We start from the raw sequence: 24824 nt of genomic DNA on the forward strand, positions 1-24824 counted from the left end.
ATGCTTTGATTTCATCAGCAGTATCATTGGCATTACAGAAATAAATTGATCCTATTTACACTTTTCAAAAGCAGCAGCATTTTAAACTTACACCTGGTAAATAATATGTGATTGTTCTCTCCTTATTCAGTAAGCTAAGACTCCATCTTAAGAGCAGTGAAGTCAATGAATCATTTTGACTAGTGAATGATATTAACCAAAGGCCTCATGGGCAGTGATACAAGATCAGTATCTTGTATCAGTGATGATACAAGATCTGAATGTGTAAATGTATAAAAATGTGCAAATATATAAAAACATATTTTCTGACTTGTGCAGTTCTGGAAATGCAACTCAGTACAGCTTGTTTCTAATGAAGTATTCCAATGACATCCAGAAAATAAAACATAGTAACAAGTTTCTTGGGGATCATAAGTGGCAAGAGAAAGTAAGTAAGGAAATAAACCCATGAAATAAAATAGGCTTTTTGAAATAGTTATGGAATAGCATTGAAACTGATGTATTTGTTTGGAAATAATTAAAAAAGTGTGAAAATGCATAAAACCTGCTTTCCTTCTGTCAAGAAGGCTATGCAAGCTAGGTTGATCTACAAGAGATAAAACAGTCTTTAGTGGAATATAACTCTTCAAATTCAGTCATTCTGGCCTACTAGTGACAACCCTTTACATACTTTTAAATGCTTCCTTAGTGAAACAACATGAATCAAACACTCTCCTATGTGATTTTTATTGGTACCAAAACAATAGACAATACCTGTATTAAATATTATCCAATATCTTACAGGGCAACTGGAGGAAGATTCTGGAGTGCATGACTGTTTCATTGGCAAGAACAAAATTTAAATATGCTGATTGGGCTTTGTTTTACTAACTGCTGGAAACATAGATTCTTTTTTAGTAAGCATTGTAGAACTATTCTGAAACCAGAAGCAGTCATTCGAACATTTATTTTGAACAATTAGCAATTCAAATATAACTCTGCATTGCTCAGTATTATAACTGATTTTCAAATCTCAGTAGTATTGCTTCACTCAAGGTAAGCCGAATGGCTGTGCTGAAATGTGCCAACTAAGCAGCTAATAAAATTACAACGGTGAGTTACAAAAAGTTCTTCAGAGGACATAAAGTAAACAGAAATGTTGACTGGGAAAAAAAAAAAAAAGGAAAAATATCTGTGCCAAGTATGTTAGTATTAAAAAAGAAAGTGGTGACTAAATTGATATTTATGCTATGATCTGCCAGAGGCATAGTTTGGAAAGCCAGACATTTATGAATGAGAGCTAAAAATTGCTCATACTAAAGCATGAATATGTGTAGAAATCTATTGCATCATGCATAATCACATAGAAAATATTTTACTTTGGAGGACTGTGCTTTACTCATTTCTATTAATGAAAATGAAAGTTTTGTGATATATGAAAAATACTATCATAAATACAGTGGTACATTTGGGTTGCAACTCTATGCAGGCACATAGACAAAAAGAACAGGAATGGATGGGGAATGCCAGTTTCCATGCTGGAACCTGAGTACTGCCAAGCAAGTGAAGATCTCCATGGACTTTTTTTCTTTTCTCTCTCTCTTTTCAAAAAAAAAAAAAAAAGAACATAGTATTGGAGGGGTATTATGGAGAGGTATGGTTGTACTGCTAATCAGAGAAAGTACGTTTGAAAATGCAAGAGAAAGCATCTAGAATTAATGAATGTAAATGGAAAAGTATCCTCTGTGGTTTTCTAAATTTAGTCAAGACTACTAACTCCAGCAAGAAATCAAAGCAGGGAATGAAAGGAAGTATAATAGAGATGAAAAGTGTCATGGAAGACAATATAGTTTTGTTAGCTATATAACAGAAGAAGATACTACTGGCCAGGAATGCAGCTAGAGAATCAAGAAACTGGAATAGGATCTAAAGGGACATTCAGATTATGGAATGTTCTGATAATCCTCATATGGGTTCAGGCATAACCAAGTGAAAAATATACCTACCACAGCTATGCAGGTATATTTTGATTGATTACTTCAATCCTGCTCGAGTTGAGCTCTGTCTATGACAGTTTACCTATACCCTAATACTGCTACATAACGGGATGGTTACAGAGAGTTCTGAGAAAACAGAGATGAGACTCACCAAGTGCTTATAGTAATAGCAAAATATATACAATTTTATAAACTTTTCCAGTGATTTCTCATGAATATCAAAAAGATTGGCTGCATAGCATTTTCAATTAGGTTAGGACCTCTAATTGGACAATAGCTGGAACTTGGGGAGGGATTTCAGCTAAGAGGCATCAGGTAAAACATACTTCAAACATAATGCAATTTTCTGTTGTTTTTCTTTCTTCTGTTGTAAGACCACCAATAGTTACAGAACAGACGTTCTTGTAATGAATATTGCATATGACTGTTTTCTTACAAATGAAAGGAAGAATAAAGCCTGCTGTTTCTTGATGGAACAAAATCTTTCCACTATGACCTCATGCTTTCTTAAGCAGAGTGATTATATTACACTACCAGATCACCATGCTATTCCAATTAAAGAGATGAACTGTTTTCCTCATCAGATGAATTTTAGAAGCAGATCATCAGCGTGCAAGGCCTACTTCAACATTGGAATGACTTAAATATTCTGAAGATAGCCTTATTTTGAAAATGTATTCTTCTGCTATCCACGCAGAAATTATGCTAAAATTCTGCTCCTCTGTTCCCAAGATGTTAAATTAGTTATTTTTACTTTGCCTTTTGAAATTACGAGGAACCAGCAATCTATATGCTAAATCAAAGCGTAATTAGCTCATTTTTTATTGCCTAAACACTATGCTAAATCATCTAGCTAACTAAAGATGCAAAGATTACTTTTCTAGGCTAACTTTTTATAAAATGCAATAAAAGAAGGGATATCAAGCAAAATGAGAGCTTCAAAAAACCTTTATACTAATGTAAAGAAATAAATAGTAGCAGATGTCAATCCAAGGGCAGAAGGCAACTTAAAAGATTTAAAAGACAGCCTTTTCTCTCACACAGTCTCAAAATTGTTCATAACAGTAATATAAACAAGGAGATAAAAGGAGATGAGAACAAAATCTTCAACTTTCAAAGACAGCTCCTGTCAAAATAAGATGACACTTAAGGTTCTATATTATAGTAATTGATTAATGAAAAAGTCTACGTATCTATACAAAGACAGTGTTAGGAAGATCACTATTTTTAACGCCTGCTAAGTTAGCTAACTGCAGTTCTAAACATGATTGAAAATAAACATATTTTCCTATATCTTCCTGTTCTTCAGAAAACTAGTGGTTCTGATCAAACACCTGAAAGAAAGGACACTAAATTAGCATGGTCTGAAAGGATGCCTGAAACCTTCAAGTTGGATGCATTTGGGAGCCATATGTATCTTTACCTAGTTAATTTATTTAAAGGCAAACATTTCACTTCTTCATGTAATCCGTTAGTTTGGGATAGATCCAAAATAAATGAAGGGGAGTTCTTTTGGAGAGTAATTTCTTCAGCAAAAAATCAGACAGTGTGATTTATGGGGTTGCAGAAGAATCTTCCAAGAGAAGATCTGAAAGCCTGATAACTGGGGCCATTGAAAATTAGACCTGATGACACTCTACAAAATGTAATATCCAACATCAAGGAAAATGAAGACTGACCTTGTCTTTCCCTGATCTAATTTCTGCAAGCTAGCCAAGCATATGTGATTGAATGGGAACTGAAATAAATATACTTCCATTTATAGTAGAAAGGGTTGTGAAAACAAGACAGCAGCCAGACTATTCATGAGGTATTTATAAGAGAAGCATAGGCACATAACTTCCTGAGGAAAAGTATCACTGATATTTTTTTAAATATAATTTCATCCCCATATTTGATTCTTAAAATCTAATTATATGTTCAGCATGAAACAAATGTAATGATTACTGAAATAATCTTAAGCCTCAGTATAAAAAAATAAATAAATCTCCAAGGAAAACAAACAAATAAACAAACAGCAGAATAGAGCAAGAAGCTTAAATAAAAACAACACAGAAGGTTCACTTCTCCCAAAGACACTTTCAGCCAAACTTGCCAGTATCTTCATAAACCATGCAATGTATCTGAATGGATAGTACCAGTAGCTCCATAGTAATTCATGCCAACATTTAACTCAGACATTCAATCAATATTGTTAACCATCAGATTTTTTTGTTGTAAAATTCTAAGATGGAAGGATAACAGCAGAGAACTCATTTCTTGCTAATTTCCTCTGCCTACTTGTTTGCAGCTCTCTGTGCCTTACTTTGCTTTCTTTACATAAAAACCCTCCAAAATTTGCATGGTCAAATGACAGTCACACTAGACTGAAATAACGCTAATGCACTATTATGATTATATTCTAAAGTTCTCAGCCAGTTTGTTTGTGGTTTAATTATCCCTATCCAAAAGCTATTTAATTGTACAAAAAGAAATCTGAACTCCTTAGCTACTCTCTTTTGACAGAAGATGGTAATATTCAACACTTAATGAATATATTTCAGGATATAATATGTTCCTCAAAAGATTTGGCAGCCTCATCCCTATTGTAAATCAAATACAATGACTTTGCTTGGAATTTCTGAGAACTGAGAGTTGTGCTCATCAAGTAATAATTTGGTTTGGTGCTTCCATTTGGGAAGTACTCTCTCTCCCTTGCTGTACTGAAGTATGACTATTTTCTACACTCAGATACTCTTTCTTTTTCCTCCAGAAGCACAACTAACTACTAGGCAACACTTTTTGGTGTACAGATAACAGCTGAGGTCATCACTCTGTACTTGACGAGTTATGGAGATTCATACCTAGCTATCTGCAAGCAAGCTATACACGTATTTCAGTTAAAGCGTGTCTTCAAAGTGGAAATAAATGATAATAAAGAAAAAAAAAGAGAGTAAAGTGTGTGGATACAACTATTAATCTATTTATTATTACTCTAGCACTTTCATGTTTTCAAATTCCAAACTGAATGACACTTAGGTCTGATGAAAAGACCAAAACACAGAGGAATAAAAGCATTCTGCAGATGAAAGTCACCCACGTGCATCTCTGTTTTAATGGCTGAGCCTAAACTGCTCACAGAAACCCCCACAGTCCTGGCAAACAGCCAAATTCAACAGATTTCTGCAGAGCCTATACACAAAAGGTAGTCAAAGCTTACCCAGTTAAAAGGACCTTGTTTAGACATGTATCACAGCTACTTGGATCCAGAAAGGAACTGATGCAATTAAAATGGAATGGGAGATACAGCACCTAGCTCCAATGCATGGTCCAAGGACCTTGAAGTCCTTAGATCACTCCTGCCTAACCCCCTCCCCCCCCCCCCCCCCATAGGAAGGGAGAAGTAATGGGAGAGAAGGCAGGAGGTTGACCTTGGGCAGGTATGAGAATAGCCTAGGGATCAGAATAGCACAGCTGAGAAAGCCTGTGGAGCAGGGTGGAATTTAAGATATGCCCTCCCTTTGTAGGCTGGCTAGGTCAATGTCTTTGTTCACCGAGTTTGCTGTTTTTGTGAATCCCATTGTGAAATGTTTGATTCTTCCTCAACTTGATTTAGGATGACCTCAGCACTTAATTTAGGGATGAAGGGAACCCGCAAGTAAAAAGTAGGAATTGAAATGTTCTCTGCTGCATGACCCAAATTGCATTTTGAATCTGACCCTAATGTGAAAAGAATATGCAAAAAGAAAAACTCAATACAGCATTTGAGATCATCAGTAAGGTCACTCTGATTCTAAATTAGTGTTTGATAAATCTACATATGAAAGCAGAGTCAATGTTTTAAGCTAATCCATTTGAGACAAACCCAATTTTTTTCAAATGCAACTATTATTAGGGCTACAAAGCTGGTGAAGAGCCTGGAACACAAGTCTTATGAGGAGCAGCTGAGGGCACTGGGGGTGTTTCGTCTGGAGAAGAGGAGGCACAGGGGAGACCTTATTGCTCTCTATAACTACCCAAAAGGAAGATGTGGGGAGCTGGGGGTCAGCCTCTTCTCACAGCTAACTAGTGATATGACTAGAGGGAATGGCCTCAAGTTGTGCCAGGGAAGGCTCAGATTGAAAATTAGGAGACATTTCTTCTCAGAAAGAGTAGTCAGGCACTGGAATGGGTTGCCCACAGAGGCTGTGAAGTCACCAGTCCTGGGGGTGTACAAGTAAAGTTTGAACATGGTGCTTAGGGGACATAGTCTAGCAGGTGATAGTGGTGGTAGGGTATGGCTGGATCAGATGATTTTGAAGGTCTTTTCCGACCTTAATTATAATATTATACTCCTGATCTTGCAATGATGTGAGCCTCAGGCTCATTTACTGTGACAATTATATTCCATTATAATCCATAACTACAATATGTTCCGTTATTTTCCTCCATTTTATGGTTGATAAATTATTTTTAGTCTAGATGAAATCTCATCCCTTGCCCCCCCCCACAGATGCATGATCAACTCTGTCAGCTGAACTGGGAGGATGGCATGGGATGGAAATGAGTACAGAGAAGGAAAGAATGCATTTAAGCCAGCACTGCTAGTGAAAGAAATGCTCACAAAACCGCATCCTTTGGTCTTTTAATTTTCTTCTACATTTGGTTGTTTGCTCCTTTGCAGAAGCAAGTATTGCCTAGAGCAATGTTAATTACACTCAGTTAAACAAATTACTTTGTGGATCTTGCCTTTAAACCTACATCTTCTTAGCCAAAACTTTCTCTCCAGCTGTTAGTTTATTGGCGTAAAAATCATCCAGCTTTTTACAATAACTGCATTCTCAGGCTATGGACATGCCAGGAGACTATAGCGATGTGTGATATCAAGAGAAATCTTATTATCTTCTTAGGTGCAACTCTACAAAAGTGATTTATTATTTCATGGACAAAAGCCAATCATTTCCATTGTGTTTTGTAGTCAATGCTGGAAACACACATTAATAAGCTCTGCAATCACATAATTTGTCTCTTTCCTCTAAACCACATATCAGTTTCTTGTTCTGGTCTGCAATAATTCAAAGGCCCAGAGATGTAAAGCCAGAAGGGACTATTAGATCATCTTGACTAACTCCTTTATACTTTCAGACTTCAATACTTCTTACGGTTACCCTGTAACTGAACCAACCGAAATATAAATGACATTTCCTTACACTTATCTTTCAAAAGGGCATCAATCTATCCTTGGTTTGAAGATACCTGGAGATACACCACGTTGGTCATTTGTTCTTTCATTGCTAAAAAGTTTAGTCAACGCTTTCCTGTCTGAAATGATCAGACTTTCCTTCTCTTTATTTTCCCTCCATTTGTCTGCAGTCCATATTTTCTTCTTGTGAAGGTTCTTTGTATATGCTAACTGAGGAACCTGTCAAGTTTTTGTCATTACGTGGACAGGTCAATCGCATTGAATTTTCCAGTTCCCTAAATCACAACAATTCTGTAGCTTTTATCAGAATCATTTCCATTTTCGCAATATCTGTTTTAATGACTAAACACCAAGACCATCTGTGATGTTCCATTAAAAGTTTTAATCAATGGCATAAAAGAAGTAACATTACAGCCAAGTAAGGCCGCCCAACCATTCTATGATTCTGTGATCTGTATTCTCATTCCTTTGTTTACAAACCAAGATGTGCTGCCCTTTTTTGCTACGCTTTTGTTTTGAGTGCTCTTGTACAAACTGTTTCCCTACTTGAATATCCAGTCTTCTGAGGGTACTGTCCAACAACTGTTTTAAGGTTCTGCCGGCTTAAGCCAAAACTGACACTGAAAGCCACAATCCTTCCTAGTTTTTAGATTGGTGATCTCATTTCCCTCTGTCTATCAGAATAGTTTGTGTGAAAACATGGAAGATCAAACCAGGAAATCAGTCTAGCCAAACAGTAAAATCTTCATGTTGGCTTTCAGCGTGATTAGGATTCCAGTCTGGTAGACCATGTACCTCCAAAATTGCTTTCACTGGTAAAGCAGGAGATGAAGCCCATAGGTGGGGACAATCAGCAGCATGCGAAAGGTGCTTTTGTCATCACATGTAAACAGGCTGTATTGCACTGTGTGTTATACAGTTTGCTAGATTTGCCCTACATTTCTTTGTTTTCTTCTGTGTGTGTAACTTTGCCTTTAGTTGTATTATCATCACTGTTTACCACTTTGCAATATCAAGACTATGACAAATTTGAATAACGTCTTACTTTTATACTGCTAGCACATCTCCTAAGAAACTCCACTAAAAAGTTAATTCAGAGATGGCACTCTTCTTATAGCAGTTTCTGAAATAAGGCAGCCAGATTTGGATCTGTTTGTCAAGTACTTTATCCTTATCATACAATGGCTTTTTTTTTTTTATTCAGACACTCCATGTTGACAAATTAGAGGCTTTATGAAAGTCTAAGTCTACAAATTATATATCATGTATCACTATCAAACTTTTAATAGACCACTTTAATTATATTATCTTTTAATACATTTTTGAATTAACCTTGCAATCAACAGTTCTAAAAAAAAATTAAATCAGCATTGCTCTCTTCTGTAATGTCTTCCAGTACTTAAATAAGACGTGCTTCATTTCTTATAGTCCACACAGAATCATAGCATGGTTTTGGTTGGAAGGAACCTTAAAGATCATCTGATTCCAACCCCCCTGCCATGGGCAGGGACACCTCCCACCAGACCAGGTTGCTCACAGCCCCATCCAACCTGGCCTCAAACAATTCCAGGGGTGGAGCATCCACAGCTTCTCTGGACATCTCAAAAAATTATGAAGTAGCCTACATTAATAAGCTGCTTTATTATCCTTTAGCAGAAAGTTATGTCATTTTGGGCAATTCAGTCTGTCAGTTAACCTATTTTATATTCAACACACCTCAAGTATCGCTTAATGTGATTACTTCAGATGACTATTACACATGTCAAAAGATTCATTGACTTCGTTGACAATATTCATACATACTTACGTTATAAACTCACAGATAGCAAAAGAAAATTGTGTCTTCAGTTCAGAAAGCAAAGGGATTCAACCACCACTCAGAACAATGAATGGAAACAAATAGAAATGGTGGTTCACCACTTTAAAAAAAAAAAAAAACTTTACTTTTTATTTCTTTTAAACTGACTTAGATATGTTACATTACAAATTAAGACCTTTTATTTTTTTCCTCTTTTTATTTTTTATTTTTTTTCCTCTGTAGGTGCCCCCAGAAACTGTGTGTTATCACAGGGAAAAAAAAATATAGAAAAATTAATTTAGAAACACTAACTCCAGGAGCATTTTTGCAATTGCTGTTGAATTTAATGGTAAGATATTCCTGATTTCAGTGGCTCCTGCATTGGACTATAGATGATGTCTATTCAGGATGCTCAAGGAGAACTGTACCAATTGTTTTATTTTATGGTTCCCTTTCTCTGGTGCTCACAGACTGTTTTCAACAGACATCCAATATGTAACTAGGCATTCGATATGATGTGCGCATAATATGTGAATAAACATAGATTTTATAATTATATTAAGGCTTATTTTTCTTTTGATCTTCAAATGAGTGTTCTCTCTCAACTGATGCTAGTGTTAAACAGCTTCAATATATTTAAGCATAATATTTGATAGCAGGAGATTTAGCATCCATTATGTAGAGAAGGTAGTCCCTGCTCTATTTTATTCATGTTGTACATCCTTTGGAAACACTAAATTACAGTCTAATAATTCACCTGTATTTGTTGTTAATAATTGAGCACAATTTTTCATTCCTATTGAATCAAAGGAGTAGACTCTGAATCTACAGTCTGATCCCAACTGGTTTCTGTGAATTCCAAGCCTTGCCCACGTGTATTACACTGAAGAACAGGAACCATTATTGCCATCAGTAGTGGCCAAAGCAAACAAGTACCTACAATCTGTTTAAGACATGTTAACATCTACTTAGGATTTGATGTGAGTTTGGATATGACAGCACATCCCACTTAGATAATATATTTTAAGTATTTAGATATATTCCTGTTCAAGAAAGATAACAAGGGATGATTTTAACAACCTTTCCCCAAAAAATCAGTTTATTAGACTGACTCCTCTTCGGTCTTATTTCAAAATAGCAAAGCACTAGCCTATTCAAACCTTCCAGGTCTTCACACAGGAAACAGAAAAAGGATCAGAGTCCCAAGATGCACAGCAGCAAAGCCCAGAAGAGTTCCACAGCAAAAATCTCAAATTACTTTGAAATTCAATGACGAGGAAAAAAAAATGATTTTGTTATCTTCTGTTTTCTTCCCATAAAACACCAACAATATACTTTCAGCCTGATCTATTTTGGAACACAGTGCAAGGAGACGCATGGAGATCTACATAGCCAACCACACAGACAGAAGGTTTAAATAGCGCTCATGGACAGAAAAGACTTCATGTACCATAACGTAATGTGAAGGCCTCTGCCAATGTGTAATCGACACATCTTGAACTGCACCTCAAGTGCAATGAATGTGGGAGTCCCTTTAAACCGAGTTCTGGGCCACGTGGACCTTAACAATTGATGACATAATTTTCAGTCAGATGGAACAAATATTAACAGCAAATAAATATATTTAGGAAAGGTTCTGTCTCAAAATTGGCTCAAAGCAGTCATCTGAGAACAATTCAACAAGTTTTTAATGCTGATCTCTTGAGCAATCAGTAACAACAACCCATCAGATCACACACAGTTAGTTGAGTGCATACCAACTGGCCAGAGCCAAGTTCAATTAAGACTAGCTACCTTTTGCAAAAGCTTTCCATTTCGCAGTGGAAGTATGAGAACAATATTATCACAAGCATTTGGAATATGTACAATATATGTATGACACAATGCATGAGAGGTCTAATTTAAGGGACTGTCTTGCCATTAGTAAATTACTTAGTTTATGGTTGTGAGACCTATCTACAGTGACAAATAGTTTCTGTGAATATTTTTCATTGCCTGAGAAAAAAAAAAATCAGATTCTATTTCATCCCTGTTGATATTTACCTGCTACCAGTAGAGCTGGCCAAAATAATTTTGTGTGTATGTGCATTTGTGTACTGGTCACAGCTCATTAGAATACATGACATTTCTAGCAGAAATATTTCACAGTTCCAGAATACTCATATCACCCGTATCTTTCAACTGTGGCATATGAGGGTTTTCACTCATCACCAGTGAAATCCCAACAGTACACAGGGGGAACAAATAGGTACAACTTGGCAAATGTGTATTGCTATCTTCTTTAAAGAATTACAGTTCAACTCTGTTGAGCAAACTGGTTATTCAAATACCAATGTGTTAAGTTCCTTCAAACGTTTGACATAAATGAGTGCATAGCAAAAACTAATGTACTCCTGCAACCTTCCTTCCTCATGTCTGGAACAATGCATGCCATTTAGCTGTAATTAAATGCTCCCTGGGTAACTTGTATCCAGCACAACCACTAATGTGCAATAAATCTTGTAATACGTGACTGATTACTCACCTCATCAACTTGAGGATCTTGAGCCTGAGCAGCATTGGGCACTGGGGAATCACAGTCTGGGCTATAATGCTCACAATAGTCATATGCAGCTCTGGGGTCAGCTATAATCAACAGCTGCTGGATGTCACCCTGCAGGAAAGCATATACAGGTTAAATTAAAAAAAAATAAAAATAAAAATAAAAAAAAAAAGTTGTCTACAGTTCATCAGAAGACTTTTCATTTAGAAAACAAAACTAGGTGCATAATACATTTATTAGATATTATATTAACATTTGTGTTTATATGTAACTTATCTACTTAATTTTTTCAACTGTTCTGAATGACATCCTCATTATAGTTCACAGGACAAATGGACTAAGTGTAAAATTCTGGCTGAACATGCTGTCCGGCTTGGAAAGGAGAGGGTGGAAGGTGTAACTCCTGCTCCATCATTTTCATGCTGTTTGTTTACTTCTTCACTGGGAACCAGTCTAAATTCCTAAGATTTAATTCAGGGCACTTCCTACTACCAGCATGCAGCTCAGCATGCAAGTGATCAACAGTATAATTCTGAGAGTTTCCATCACATCTGAACTCTAAAAAAAAAAAAAAAAAAAAAGGCGGGGGGGGGAGGGAATAAAATAATAAAATAAAGAAGGCCGTACCAGACACACAGTTCTTGGAATAAAAAATAAAGAGGTAAGCACTGTGTAAATACGCAATATATAGTTTGTTGAAAAAAAAAAATTAACAGCTAACAAATATTATTTTCATCTCTATACCCATATATCATGTGTAAAAACAACATCACACTAAAGAGACCCACTATTCTGGATAATAAAAATGGCTTTTCTGAGATCCCCTACAGTGGCCTTGTATGTTTTTTTATGTTTATCATTTTCCACAGAAAGCTGTCTGGTATTCAGTGTATTTCTTAACATAGTGGTACCATTTAAACAGTGTTAGGTAAATTCCTGCCAAGATTTCCACTATAAATTTCCTCATTCAGGAGCTTCAAATGCTGTCATAAAAATAAGGTTGTTGAAAATTGGCACATGTTCTAGGTCAAAACGCATTAACTTCAATCTCCCACTGTATTTCCCCATAAGGAAGGGGGTGTGTGTTAAGCTTTTATATACTTCTAATGTAATTTAATTTTCTTTTTAACAAGAAGAGGGTAAAGGAATAACTTTGTTAGTACACCTCTGCATGTTCTTTCTTTAAGGAGAAAACATCATAACTGGTGGAAATGTAGAACTAGAAAAATTCAAAATTACCTCAGTATTTCCAAAATCACTTTAAACCTCTCAGAATAGCACCCTTTAACAAATTATCAAAACTGGAGAATATTTTAAAATAGGAAAACATAGTTTGGAATGCTCCTTCCTTTCAAAAAGAGAAATGACAGAAACAAATGACAGAAACAAGCAAAGAAAACTCTAATTGAAAAAAAAAAAAATCAAAACTCTCCCCTATTTTCCTAGTTCTATAATATTTTACTATCTTACTTAACATAAAATATGAAATACTTAATTTCTTAGCATATAATGGCTATATATTACAAATCTGTTTGCTATAACACTCTCAACTCATTTTGTTTTATGTACTCGTGTTTCTCAGATTAATGTCTGTTCCCCTGTCAGTGGTGCTGGGCTGTCTCTTTCATTTTTCCTCTGCTCACTAATGCTTCCTTAGTTGGACACCTTACTACAAGACCTGCTGTATGTACAGAGAAATTTCCCTGTTGATTCTTTACACAAATCCCTCAGGAGTACAACTGAGTGCTTTGAAACGTCCCATACAGTCAGTCAGTCTAGGCTATGTAATCCCTTTCTCTACCACTGAGTGATTCAAAAGTGCTCTGCCCTTCCTCTTTCACCCAGTCAAATTAAAACTACATGAAGCAGAAGAATAAGTTATAAAGAATTAGCAACCAAAATACAAAAGAGGTAACTCTTTTTGACCAACCATTACAGAAGGATGTGTGGAGCCCCCATCTGTTGAGCTCAGGTCCTTGTCTTGCTGTATACTCCTGAACATACGCAGCTTTCTAAGTTGCCCATATAGACCAGTGTACAGTACACAATGTGCCAGCTAATGTAAGTAATGCAGAAACTGCTCCTGACACTGATGTCTGTTTAGTACAATATGCTAAGAGAACCCAGTCAGGGGAAGATAGCCAGTATTTTGTTGGAGCTTGCTTTGTGCTGATCTTGAATGCCATGGAATTTTGGCACTGGCTTTTGTTGGATTGTGTGCTTGCAAGAAGCACTCAGCATGCTGTTACCACTTGGCTTAGATGTCCCTAATTGCTTAAAGCTGTTCCTGATCCATTGACTGTACTTCCCAGCCCCGCCTGTCTGCCTGTCATGGGTCCACATAGAGGGAGGCCCTCAGAAGTCTCGCACAGTATACATAAAATGCTACTGGCTATTCATGTGTGATAAGTTTACTAAGGAACTGATTGATTTTATATTTGGCATCCCAAATGCTAATTTTCCTCTTTTTCTTTCAAGATCTCCTATAAAAGCACTGTTTTTCAGTTGTTTTTGCTTGTTGGTTTTCAATTTTGTCTTTGCTAATTAAATAGCTTTTTTGAGTATTTGTATGTGATGCATTGACAATGCAGATTCACTAGTCAGTGAAGAGCTTTCCTTTCAGATCAAATCAGTCATCTCAGCACATGGAGTTCCACATAAATTATTGTGGATTTCACTATTGTGACTTAGTCATCAGGTAGTCACAGGTATTTGTTTGACAAATCTACACTCTTTGAGAATTTTTCACAGAATTACAACAGTCACAAACACGTTCTTTGATTTTAACCTCTTGAAGTCTTGACTGTGAGACTGAAACAGAATTGTAGAAAGTTCTTTGTGAAGAAATTACAAAGACTTAATATGACTATACTTTAAGACCTGGAGTCATGAATTAGTCACTTAATTATCTACCTGCACAAGTCCCAAGAACTTTAAGTGAAAATATGAATAAATGGAGTCATGGGTTAATAAAAATTTGAATAATTAACCTCTAAATTAACAGTGAGGTACCTAAACATATATCCATATGGGCATAATGTTACTCTTCTATAAAACGTGGGTGACATAAGGAATTCTCACACAAATTATGAGAGAAAGAGGGAAAACAGATGAGGAAGGAGACAGGAAAAAGGGGTAAGATTTACAAATACATTTGTGCATCCTTAAAGCAACTAGAAGTACTCTGAAAAATGTATACAGAAAAAAAAAAAAAAGAAGCATAAAAGGCAACTGTCTGTATAGATTATTTCCATTTCCCTTCCTTCCCTATGAAATTGTCATGACCACCTTTGTTGGTTTAGCCTGCTCAAGCAATTTCATAAACTTACTCATCAAGGATTCTTCCCAGAAAAGGAAAGCTGAGGTTCTAACAAGACAAATAAGCCTGAAAGCATATATACTAGAAAAAAAAAAAAGTTAACCAATTCCAGTGAATTCAGTTGAGTAAATTTTTTCTCTTTAGTAGAAGTTTGATCTATTTTACCATAAAATTAACAGTAAGATGCAAAATAAAGTAATGCAGTAAACAAAGTTTCATAATCCTTATTCTCCACCAAATTTTACCAAATCCAAGCAAAATACATTGAAATAAATATAGGAAGTTAATTTTCAAAACCAATAAAAGTTACTGATTCCTTTGTGGGGATGTTATGTGATCTTAAGATACATAACCTGCACTTACTGTAGGCAATGGGAACAGCTGGACACAAAAGCAGGGAAAGAATTAGAAATCCCTGATGTACGAGAAAAAGAGAGGCCAGAGTAGTAAGAGGAGATGTGTCAGGAGATTGGTTTGTTCCTAACGTCACAACTAATTCGGGATTACAATCTGTTATCTACAAATATGAAAAGATCTACAGATGACAATATAGTGCATTTTACAAGTCAACTCTTTGCTGACACTGCTGAGTCAGTCTTCCAGCAGAACTTGATGTCAGTGATAAGTGGGTGACAGAGATAGAGAACTTTTGGTGAGGTATCAGACAAATACACACAGCCACTTTTTCATGTTGCTATTTCTAACAATGTGCATTGTTTAATTTGCTTGGAAAAGTGCTGACAGCCTATTTAGCCCTCCAGAAGAAAAATGTGCTGCCTTACAACAATTTTTATCCTGGATAACAATTAATATAATGTTTTTTAAGCATTGTTTATTGGATATTTAATGATATTTGCATATTGGAAATAAGAAAGTTGAGATCTAGGTCTCTGCCTAAGTTGCCCGCAGGTAAAAGGAAACATTCAGCAATGTAGTTAAGTCTACCTAACATTAAACATACAAGTACCTCTTTTAACTAAAATGGGTCAATTTGGAGATTTAACATTCAGTTTGGATCGTAAATACTTTATTGAAATAGACACAAAGTTGGTGTCAAATACAACACAAAACTCAAAAAGTCAATGTGCAATTGAGTAACCTATCCCAATATGGTACAGAAATGGTTAAAATCTATGCATGTTTTAGCTCCTCTATTTTGGGAATGTGCACATAATTAAAAGCACAGTCTTTTGAACCAGTCTCAGTCTCATGGTTATATGGAATAAGCTTCCTGAGAATTATAAATAACGTGCCCATCAGTTACACCTCGTATGCAAACACAATACAGAGAGATTACTTTTGTGGCATTACTCCAAAAGGTACTGCATCGAGTAAGCTACTCTTTTCAGAGTCCTCCAAGACTGTTAACAGGATTTAATGAGATCTGAGGAAACATTCGCTACTTTAGAGTGTCTTTGTGGCATGCCAAAGCAAATGTGAAGAACAAGACTTCAGAGCATCAAGGGTGGGAGAATATGCTCAAATTTGTTGAACGTATGCCTATTGGAGCACTGGCACATTCACTCAAATTAATTTTTCTACAACAAGGAACAGCTCAGCTAAGAATAAGTAGTATGTGGTTAATTCATCTGTTGAAAATTCTTCTGTGAATGTCAGACATTCCACAGTGACATCACAGAATAAGAAGGTTTCTGTACAGGTATTTCCAGGTTTGGTAGAAAAAACACACCTCGCTAAGCAGTTAATGCACTAGATGGGCTATCCACACTGAAAACAGTCTCCTAATATCAAACACTTCAGAACACAAAAAAAGACAAGTTGTCTAATGAAAAATGAAACGGAGACGATTTGCAGGAAAGCAATACACTGCCATGTTCTCTTCCCAATTTTACAGACTAAATTTCTCTTGTAATTATTGCTTTGGTTAGCCTCATGATAGTTATCTCTATATTTGATTCTACCTTTTCAGAACTTTTGTCAGATGCCATAGAAAAATCAGAATAAAGAAAATCTACAATTGGATACGGTGTCTGACTCTCAATGCTGTAGATCATTGAGGGTCTCAGTCATAAGGAATGTTATTATATCATTATAAGCAATAAATGTTAATGGCTCCTTATTATCTTAATTATGACTTAATAAATCTTATCTTTATTGTATGTTTTATTGAAGCATTAAAGAAAATTCTCTTTTCCTCTTAACTATATAATATTACTAATACTTTCTAAATATGGTATATTAGAGAAATACAACCATAAAGTAGTCCATTTATAGTCTCTTTATCAACTAAAGGTCTCTATCATTGATGAGGACCATCTCTAATATCACCTGCCAGCATTATTAAAAAGTGAAAGTATGAAGTTTTTACAAGGCTGTAACAGCAAACAGTAACCTGTAAAGGGGAAACTGTAACCTGTGTATATGTGCCAATTTTCTTTAATTAGTTATGTGACAGTACAACTATAGACTCAAAAGAACAAAAGTCTAGACAGCCTGGATGTTATTACTATAGAACCTAGAAAAACCTGCTGCAGAATTCATTTAATCTTCCTGCAAAGATTTGAGGGATTGAGGAATTCCAGAGGCCCTTACTATAATATTCCATAACCCAGGCCCAATTCACAATATAGCTAGAGAAAGACATTTAGAGCCTGCCAGACTGAAATGCTGTAAAAGCAATATATTGTGAATGCAGAATCTTGTACAAGTCAAAGTTTCCACAGAAATCAATGTCTTCTTGATTCTTTGAAATCTTATGGTTACAGTAGCATATATTCAGTTTGGTTAAGAAATAGGTTGATATGTTCAATTATAAATTTTAACCTTCAAAACATGGCTGTTCACAGAACAAACTCTACTGAACTCTCGTCTGAGAGATTCTATCTTACTACTATGCCTGCATATACAACATACGTATGTAACATACACATACATACAGAATACGTGACTGTTGCTTAATGCTGTACAGAAATACTCCCTCAACAGAAAAAAGATAAAGTGTGTCTAAAGACCTGAGAAGGACATCCTATTTTCTGGATGAAACACCTGCAAATCTTTTAAGTTGAAACCTCATTTACAGCTGTTCTTTAAAACTTAAATGTGTATTACACACAATATCAAATGAGGTGATAACAAATCCAATCTGTAAAATTTGCTGAAGCTGATGCAACAATCAGCTTTCATGTCTTGAAAATGAACTTGAACTTCCCTGACTCTTCTTTCAGAAGTAAGGAAGGAACACACAGAAAACAAAATTATTTACTTTTTTTCCATCCTGCATAAGATTGGTAATACTATATTAAAAAAAAAAAAAAACACACAACAACAAAACAAAAAAAAACACCAAATTACCATTCTTTCAGATTAAAAAATAAAGGAAAACAAATAAGCCAAATAATAAGCTTTTGGAAGAAATGTTGCTTTTTTTATTATGTGCTTCTGAAATGGAAACACAGTTTGCTTTTTTTGTTGTTGTTTTTTGTTTGGTTTGTTTTGCTTTTTTTGTTTGTTTGTTTTTTTGTTTTTTCTCCTAACACTGAAAGTTGGCCAGTTCTCTCATGTTGATAACTAGAAGGATGCTTCTAAGTATTTTTGCCTGGAAGCTATCGCACTGTTTGTTCCGTTTACATTGGATTTTTTTTTTCTTTTTTGTCTAACTGACACTAAACATTTAGTGGGCCAATAGCAATTATTAAAGGTGACACATAACCAAGGAATCACTTTGGCTATGCCTACACGAGGTAGTAGTACAGCTCAACAGGATGGCGTAAGACAGAGGATACTGATTACTCCTCATTCATACCACATGCCTTTGGGGGAGTTTTACTTTTGGCTACCTTCCCCATTCTACTTTAGTTGTGCAGCAGTTTTGGTCAGCTAGTTAAAACTCTACCTATTCTACTACTGCTGCCATCTACACAGAACATGCACACTGACAAGTGGCCTTTCTGCTCTTTTGCAATGGGGAATTACCATCCTTAGAGAAGTATGAAGTATGGTTACTCATCCGAATGGACCTATAGGATAAATCATTTTGTTATCCAAGTATTATCACTACACCTTCAAATGCTCACTCAGGTTATTAAAGGACTCTTATGTTATACATAAGTGTATGATTTTATTTTTTCATGAGATCAGGTTAATGCCTGGCATTAAAATCTACACTCTTTATCAATAAGGATTACCACAAGGATTTGTTATTGTAAACTGTGTGTGGTTAAAATTTTCATTGGCTTTAAATCAGTTACATACATCAGGTTTTGGCTTGTTATTTACAGCATAGTGCCAATACAATCATTGTATCAGTCTGACACCCAGGGAGTTTTTGAAAGAAAGTCTCTTTAGGGAAATATCTGTATAACAACTGTGTTAGTTAGTAACAAAATACCTGGTGTATTGTTCACACCAACAGTGCTAAATGAAGAGTGACAAATCCTTAAAGCTGGCAAGGAATAAAAAGATCCCTGCTTTTTATCAACTATTTAAGCTAAAAACATATTTCAATGGACATAATTCAGAATTATTAAATTATTTTACTGGGTGCCATACACCAACTTTTTTTTTTTTTTTTGGAGGGGGGGATATATTTGTATGCTACAGGTAGGTATTCTCTTTTTTACATGAGGTACTTATGAACGATACTTCCTTGCACTATGCTTTTGAAAACATCTGACATTAATTTCAAAGTCTGTAAAAGATAGAGGTATACTCTATCAGCCATATAAAAACAAGCATTTATAAATTAGTACCACTGATAGCAGCAGACCCACTTCAGTGAGTAAGTGCTTAGCAGAGTAAGTGAAGGCCTCATAATTTGGCAATTAGTAATAATTCAGTTTCTAGAAAGCATAACAGTTATTTTAAGACACATTCACAGTTTACTCTTTGCTTCTCGAGCATTTGTATGCACCTGATGCTAATCCTTGCTTATATCCTGTACCTTGTTTGTAACATCACATTGATTTCCATGTTAACTAAGCATGATGAGCACCAGGGCAACTTATAAGTTCCTCATAAAACATGCAATAACCTCACAAGATTTGGAAAATTCTTAAAAAAAAATTGTTCTTGCTTTTAAAGCTAAAACATAAAGACTTTCTTAGAGCACTCTTAACAGATGCCTCTTAGCTTTAGCACCAGTAGGTTAACTTACCAAGGAATATTAAGTTTGTTTCATATACCAAGTTAGAAAACTGGCTAGTCATTTATCATGCCCTGTTAGGTCATTATTCAGTCCCTTTTCCCCTTTCAGTGGTGATCTACCTGATCTCTGGACAGCTGATATGCTTGGGATATTGAGTATACATCAATGAATGCGAATACAGCACAATTTTACATAGCACAAATAGAGAAACCACTGTACCCTGACACCAGACATGTGACTTAGTTTTGATACATAAATATTTGATAAATATAATATGGGTGTTATTTTCTGACCTGTAGATTTTAACAAGTTTGGCTTTGAAGATCAGATCCTCAGTCTAACATCTTATATAAGACAGAGAATAAAACCACAAAAACCAGTGTGACAAAGCTAGGCAGAATAGAAAGAAGTTGTACCCTGTACTGGAGGGTTTTGCTCATGGCATTCTTAACTCTGAGATGACAAAAACGAAAAATGAAATAAACTCATTTCTGGAATTTCCTGTGCATAGGATAAGATGTTGTTCTTTGTTGTTTTCATGTGTTTGTTCAGTGTCTGTTGTGGTTTCCAGATACAGCAGGGTTCACAACACAGAACTACCAAGCAGAGCCGTGGAACCACCAGACATCACCCTGGGCTACTATTGTTATCATGAATGAGACAAATGGAGCATTTAAGACAACTAGGAGACTTGAGGAGGAAACAAAATCCAGGGAAGAGCCCCAAATGTTGGCAACTTTAGCAGCAGTGGCTAAAGGATGGATAAAGTCCTGTTGATGAAACAGGAGTGCTGTGTAGAATAGAAAAAATGTGATGAGCTTAGAAAGAACTAGATTGCATTGCAAGAAGTTGGAGGATGCATATAATTAAAACTCTATATGACATAGCAGTTCGTTTAACTTTTGAGGGACATTCCAATTGCATATTTTCAACACATACTTTTCTAGGTACATATGTTCACTACTTCAATCTTTATAAATATAGTCATGTTGGCCCTACAGTAAAACAGAAAGCAGAAATCTATCCCAAAAGAATTGTAAACTGCTGGTTTAAGAGACTTCGGACTAAATCTTAACCTCCAATTACTAGAACAACCTTACAAGAACGTAACTGGTTTCTCTGGGTAACAAAGCAGAAAAGGGGCACAATTATGTATGTAAGGAAATCTAATCATTGAAGGAATCTGGAAATCTACAGTGATGCAAATGGTAGAAATGTTGCTGTTCTCAGTGCTGAATGTTGAGATTCAGCCTGTAAACTGGCATTAGACAGCTGCGCTATTTATGTTGTGAGTCCAAAGCCATCTTTCTTCTCAGTGAGTCTCAGATGGAACTGAAGGACTGATTTGTCAAGTCAGCATAGTAGATTACAATTAAAATTTCACAGTGAATCACTGGCTTCTTTTTTTTTTTTTAAATCCTTGCACCTATTTTGACTTTTTTTTTTTTTTTTTTTTTGCCAAATACACATGTTGTGGCACATGGTCTCTGACCCAAGAAAGAAATACAAATGAAAATTTCAAGTAATTATCACAAGTGGAGACCAAAAATGCTTGTTCCACACTAGATCAGGCAGCTGTAGAATTCATCTTCAAAGGGAAAATAATGTTCCTATGACGTGCAAACTTTACTGTTGACTCCAGATAAATTAGGCTGTGAATACCAAATGTGTATCATACTGTTTGACCCATTAAGTCATCCCAGAAATTCTCCTACTCAGAAATGTTCATGTTTTGTCACATGCAGGAAAATTCAAGGAAACAATGCCAGTGTTACACTCAAAATCCTTATTTCTCCCTTGATATATATACAGCTTCTCAAGCATATACACTCCTTAAAGCCAGGATTGCATCTGTGTGTTTATAGAACACAGATGTTCTGTATATGAAGTGAACTACTAATCTATTTTCTTGTTGTTCAGTTCTAATTTACCCTTGATAGTTTTGACTGTTGCATAATAATATTATAACAGAAACTCAATACTGTAGGTTTAGAGAAGCTCCATTATTAGCCTGCAAAAATAATCATTGACATAAGAATTCTACCTAAAAAGGCCTCATGATTGGCACTCACATACTTCCTTAGAGGCATTTTACCCTTCCTATATGTACTTCTTGGCCAGTAAACGATGGAAACATATATGTCCTGATTGCCAAAGTATGTTCCAGTTACTGGAAAGATTAATAAGTGGGATAAACAATATAAGAGATTCACATTACACAGAAAGCTTTCCAGGTCCTTCCACCCCTCTCCCAAATGCTGTTAGAATGCACAAATATCTGTAACTACTTTAGAGAGAGAGAACTAAAATAGTATCATCTCATAGTATCATACTACTCAATACTACTCAACTTTGCCAGATTAAGTCTCCTAAATACCTCAGGTATCTCAATACCAGGCAGAAAGACAATAAAATAAACTAATTTCAGATACAACATAATCTAAAGAACAGAAAAATGCATCACATTTTCCAACAAGAGAGACACTTCTTTGTTTAATTCTCTTTCATTTCAGCCTATCCTAACAGGTTCTAAAAAACAGTTTTTATGTTATATCAACTTTGCCATTCAAAGTTTATTCTAACCTGCATTAACTAATCTGCAAAACTAAATTACTCAATTCCATTTGTTCCATATTGATTTTTACCTCAAAAACTTCTTCGTCCAGAATCCTGGTTCCAAAGACAGTGATGCCATTGGTGTCCACAATGGTTTTGTCACTTCTTTCCAGGGGTTTTGTAGTTTTTTTGTTACAGTCAATGATCATTGTAACACTTTTCTTCTCCACGCTAATGGCTACTCGATGCCACCTAGTAAAACATAATTCTTCTTTAATTTCTGTTTTTAAGAGTAGGTCAAAATGTTTATTGCAGACTGTGCACCAAACAAAAGTCACAGACAACATTTTAAATGTCTCCATTTTTTTCCTTCATACATGCACAAATGTACAGTGTTTTGTCCTTTGTACTAAGGAATCTGATCCAGCACCCATTGTAAGAATCCTATATTAGATGAAATTCATGCTGACATTCTCTGAAGCTTTACCCAGAGAATGTTAGTAAACTCATATTAGAGCTGTGTGCACTGTTTACATTTTATTAGACTGAATGATCTGACAGCAGATTTTTTAAATGAAATTTTGTTTTTCCAAATTACTTAAGAAAATTACTCATGCAAATAAATGTTTCACACACAGCAGATAATTCTTTGCTATTTACATTTTACTATTTGTTCTCAGTGATTGATCACAAAAAAATTATGACATCCTTTTGCCTGTTTGAATGCTTCCCATAGCTATAGAGATTTTTCAAAGATGTACAACAGTTCCAACATAGATGCATTTTCAGATACAGATACTTGGAAATGCTTGCCGATATTCCTGCAACAATAGTTCCATCTACATAAATACTCACCAAAAAAGTGAATGAAGCATTTCAGAGCACTGACAAATTTATTGCAATGGCATTTAAGATTTTACTAATTTATTTATTTGTAAACAATTTGCTAAACTGTACTCTGTCCTTTATGGTACTTCATTAAAATGACAGAACATATTAGTTAGTGAATCTCTCTGCTACGACAATTTAAATATCTAAGACTAAAAACGAGACACTTTCTAATCTAACACGAGCAAAAACTGAGAGCATCTTTGATAGTTCAGGGCAAAAAGGGTAAAAGTATGCCATAGTGGTGACTGGCAAGGAAAAGGCTAGAATCAAACTATTTTAGCTGGCTTTTGTTGTCACTAAGTTTTGTCTAAATCAGAGACAACTTAGACAAAGAGCGGCTGTGTATCAAATGGAACACCTGAAAGCTAATGGAATCTGACTGCTAAAGAGTATCACTGAGCCAGAACTCTAATTCCATGTTTTCTCTGGAACGCGGTTAAACTTTATCGTTACAAAAGCAAACTGTCCATGCATCCTCAGGCAGATTACACTGCTTACACTTTTTTAATGTATTTCATTTTGAGATAAAGATTGTTGCCCTAGAATCCTTCATAAAAGAGACGAATCAGTAGAAAATTGTCAGTCCATCTTTTGAAAGCTTGCAGAGGCTGAGAACGTGAAAACATAGCTCATTCCGTAGATATGATTGACTCCAGTTGATTTAGAAGTTGCATAGTCTCACTGAAGGAAATTGTACCAAAAGAAATTGATTTTGATTTTTTAATTTTATCAGACTCTCAATATTTTGGGTGAAATTATGAGAGCCACATCCAGGTTTCATGGTATAATTCCATCCTGTGGCAACACATGGGCTAGAAGACAATTACTTTTTTTCTTTTTTATCCTTTATTGAGTTATAAATGTATTTAATTGTTGCTGAATTTACTTGCCCTCTCTTCTCTACCAATTTGGTTATTAAACCGAAAGCTTTAATAAAATTTCATTCTGTGTATCTCTGAAAACTGTAGCAGCTCTTCTTGGACTGCAGTACAATAAATAAAAAGCCTTTGAAAGGACACATGTCTCTTGAAAATCAACAATAATGGATGTGAAAAGCACTAGACTGACATTCCCAGAGAACGATTGCTTGTCTACAAAGGCAAGTTAGGGGACAAAAAATTAGCAACTGTATTTAAAATGCAGTATGTGTTGGAGAGTTATTCCCTTTAAGGAGAACGAAGTATGAATCCTTGCAGCACTTCAAATTAATTATCCATCTTATTCTTCCCCAGTATCCTTACGTATAGGCATCTTGAATGATCTTATTTATCCACTGTTTTGGTTAAGGAAAGGAAAAATAACGTACTGTCTTGTCAATTTATCTTCACTCTGCCTATCATTTTTAAATGAAGAAGACGGTCTTTCAAGTTAGACTATTATTCCAGTCTTTTTGAAAACAGAGTTTCTTTCAATCTTGCACAGAATGAGTCTTCATATATTTAGTTTTGATGGGTTTAACTTCTATGACTATTTCCTC

At 35.4% G+C, this 24824-nt stretch overlaps 1 protein-coding gene across 1 annotated transcript in view; it reads right to left on the reverse strand.

Annotated features, from left to right (window-relative positions):
* The window catches only part of COL11A1 (collagen type XI alpha 1 chain), a 140724-nt gene that overhangs the window by 95291 nt on the left and 20609 nt on the right, over nt 1–24824 (reverse strand). Inside the window, 2 exon segments of the mRNA XM_050712384.1 lie at nt 11460–11588; nt 22546–22708. Coding sequence (XP_050568341.1) covers nt 11460–11588; nt 22546–22708 — 292 coding nt within the window.

The sequence above is a fragment of the Cygnus atratus genome, chromosome 8 (assembly GCF_013377495.2).
Source record: "Cygnus atratus isolate AKBS03 ecotype Queensland, Australia chromosome 8, CAtr_DNAZoo_HiC_assembly, whole genome shotgun sequence".
In the NCBI taxonomy this organism is placed as follows: domain Eukaryota; kingdom Metazoa; phylum Chordata; class Aves; order Anseriformes; family Anatidae; genus Cygnus; species Cygnus atratus.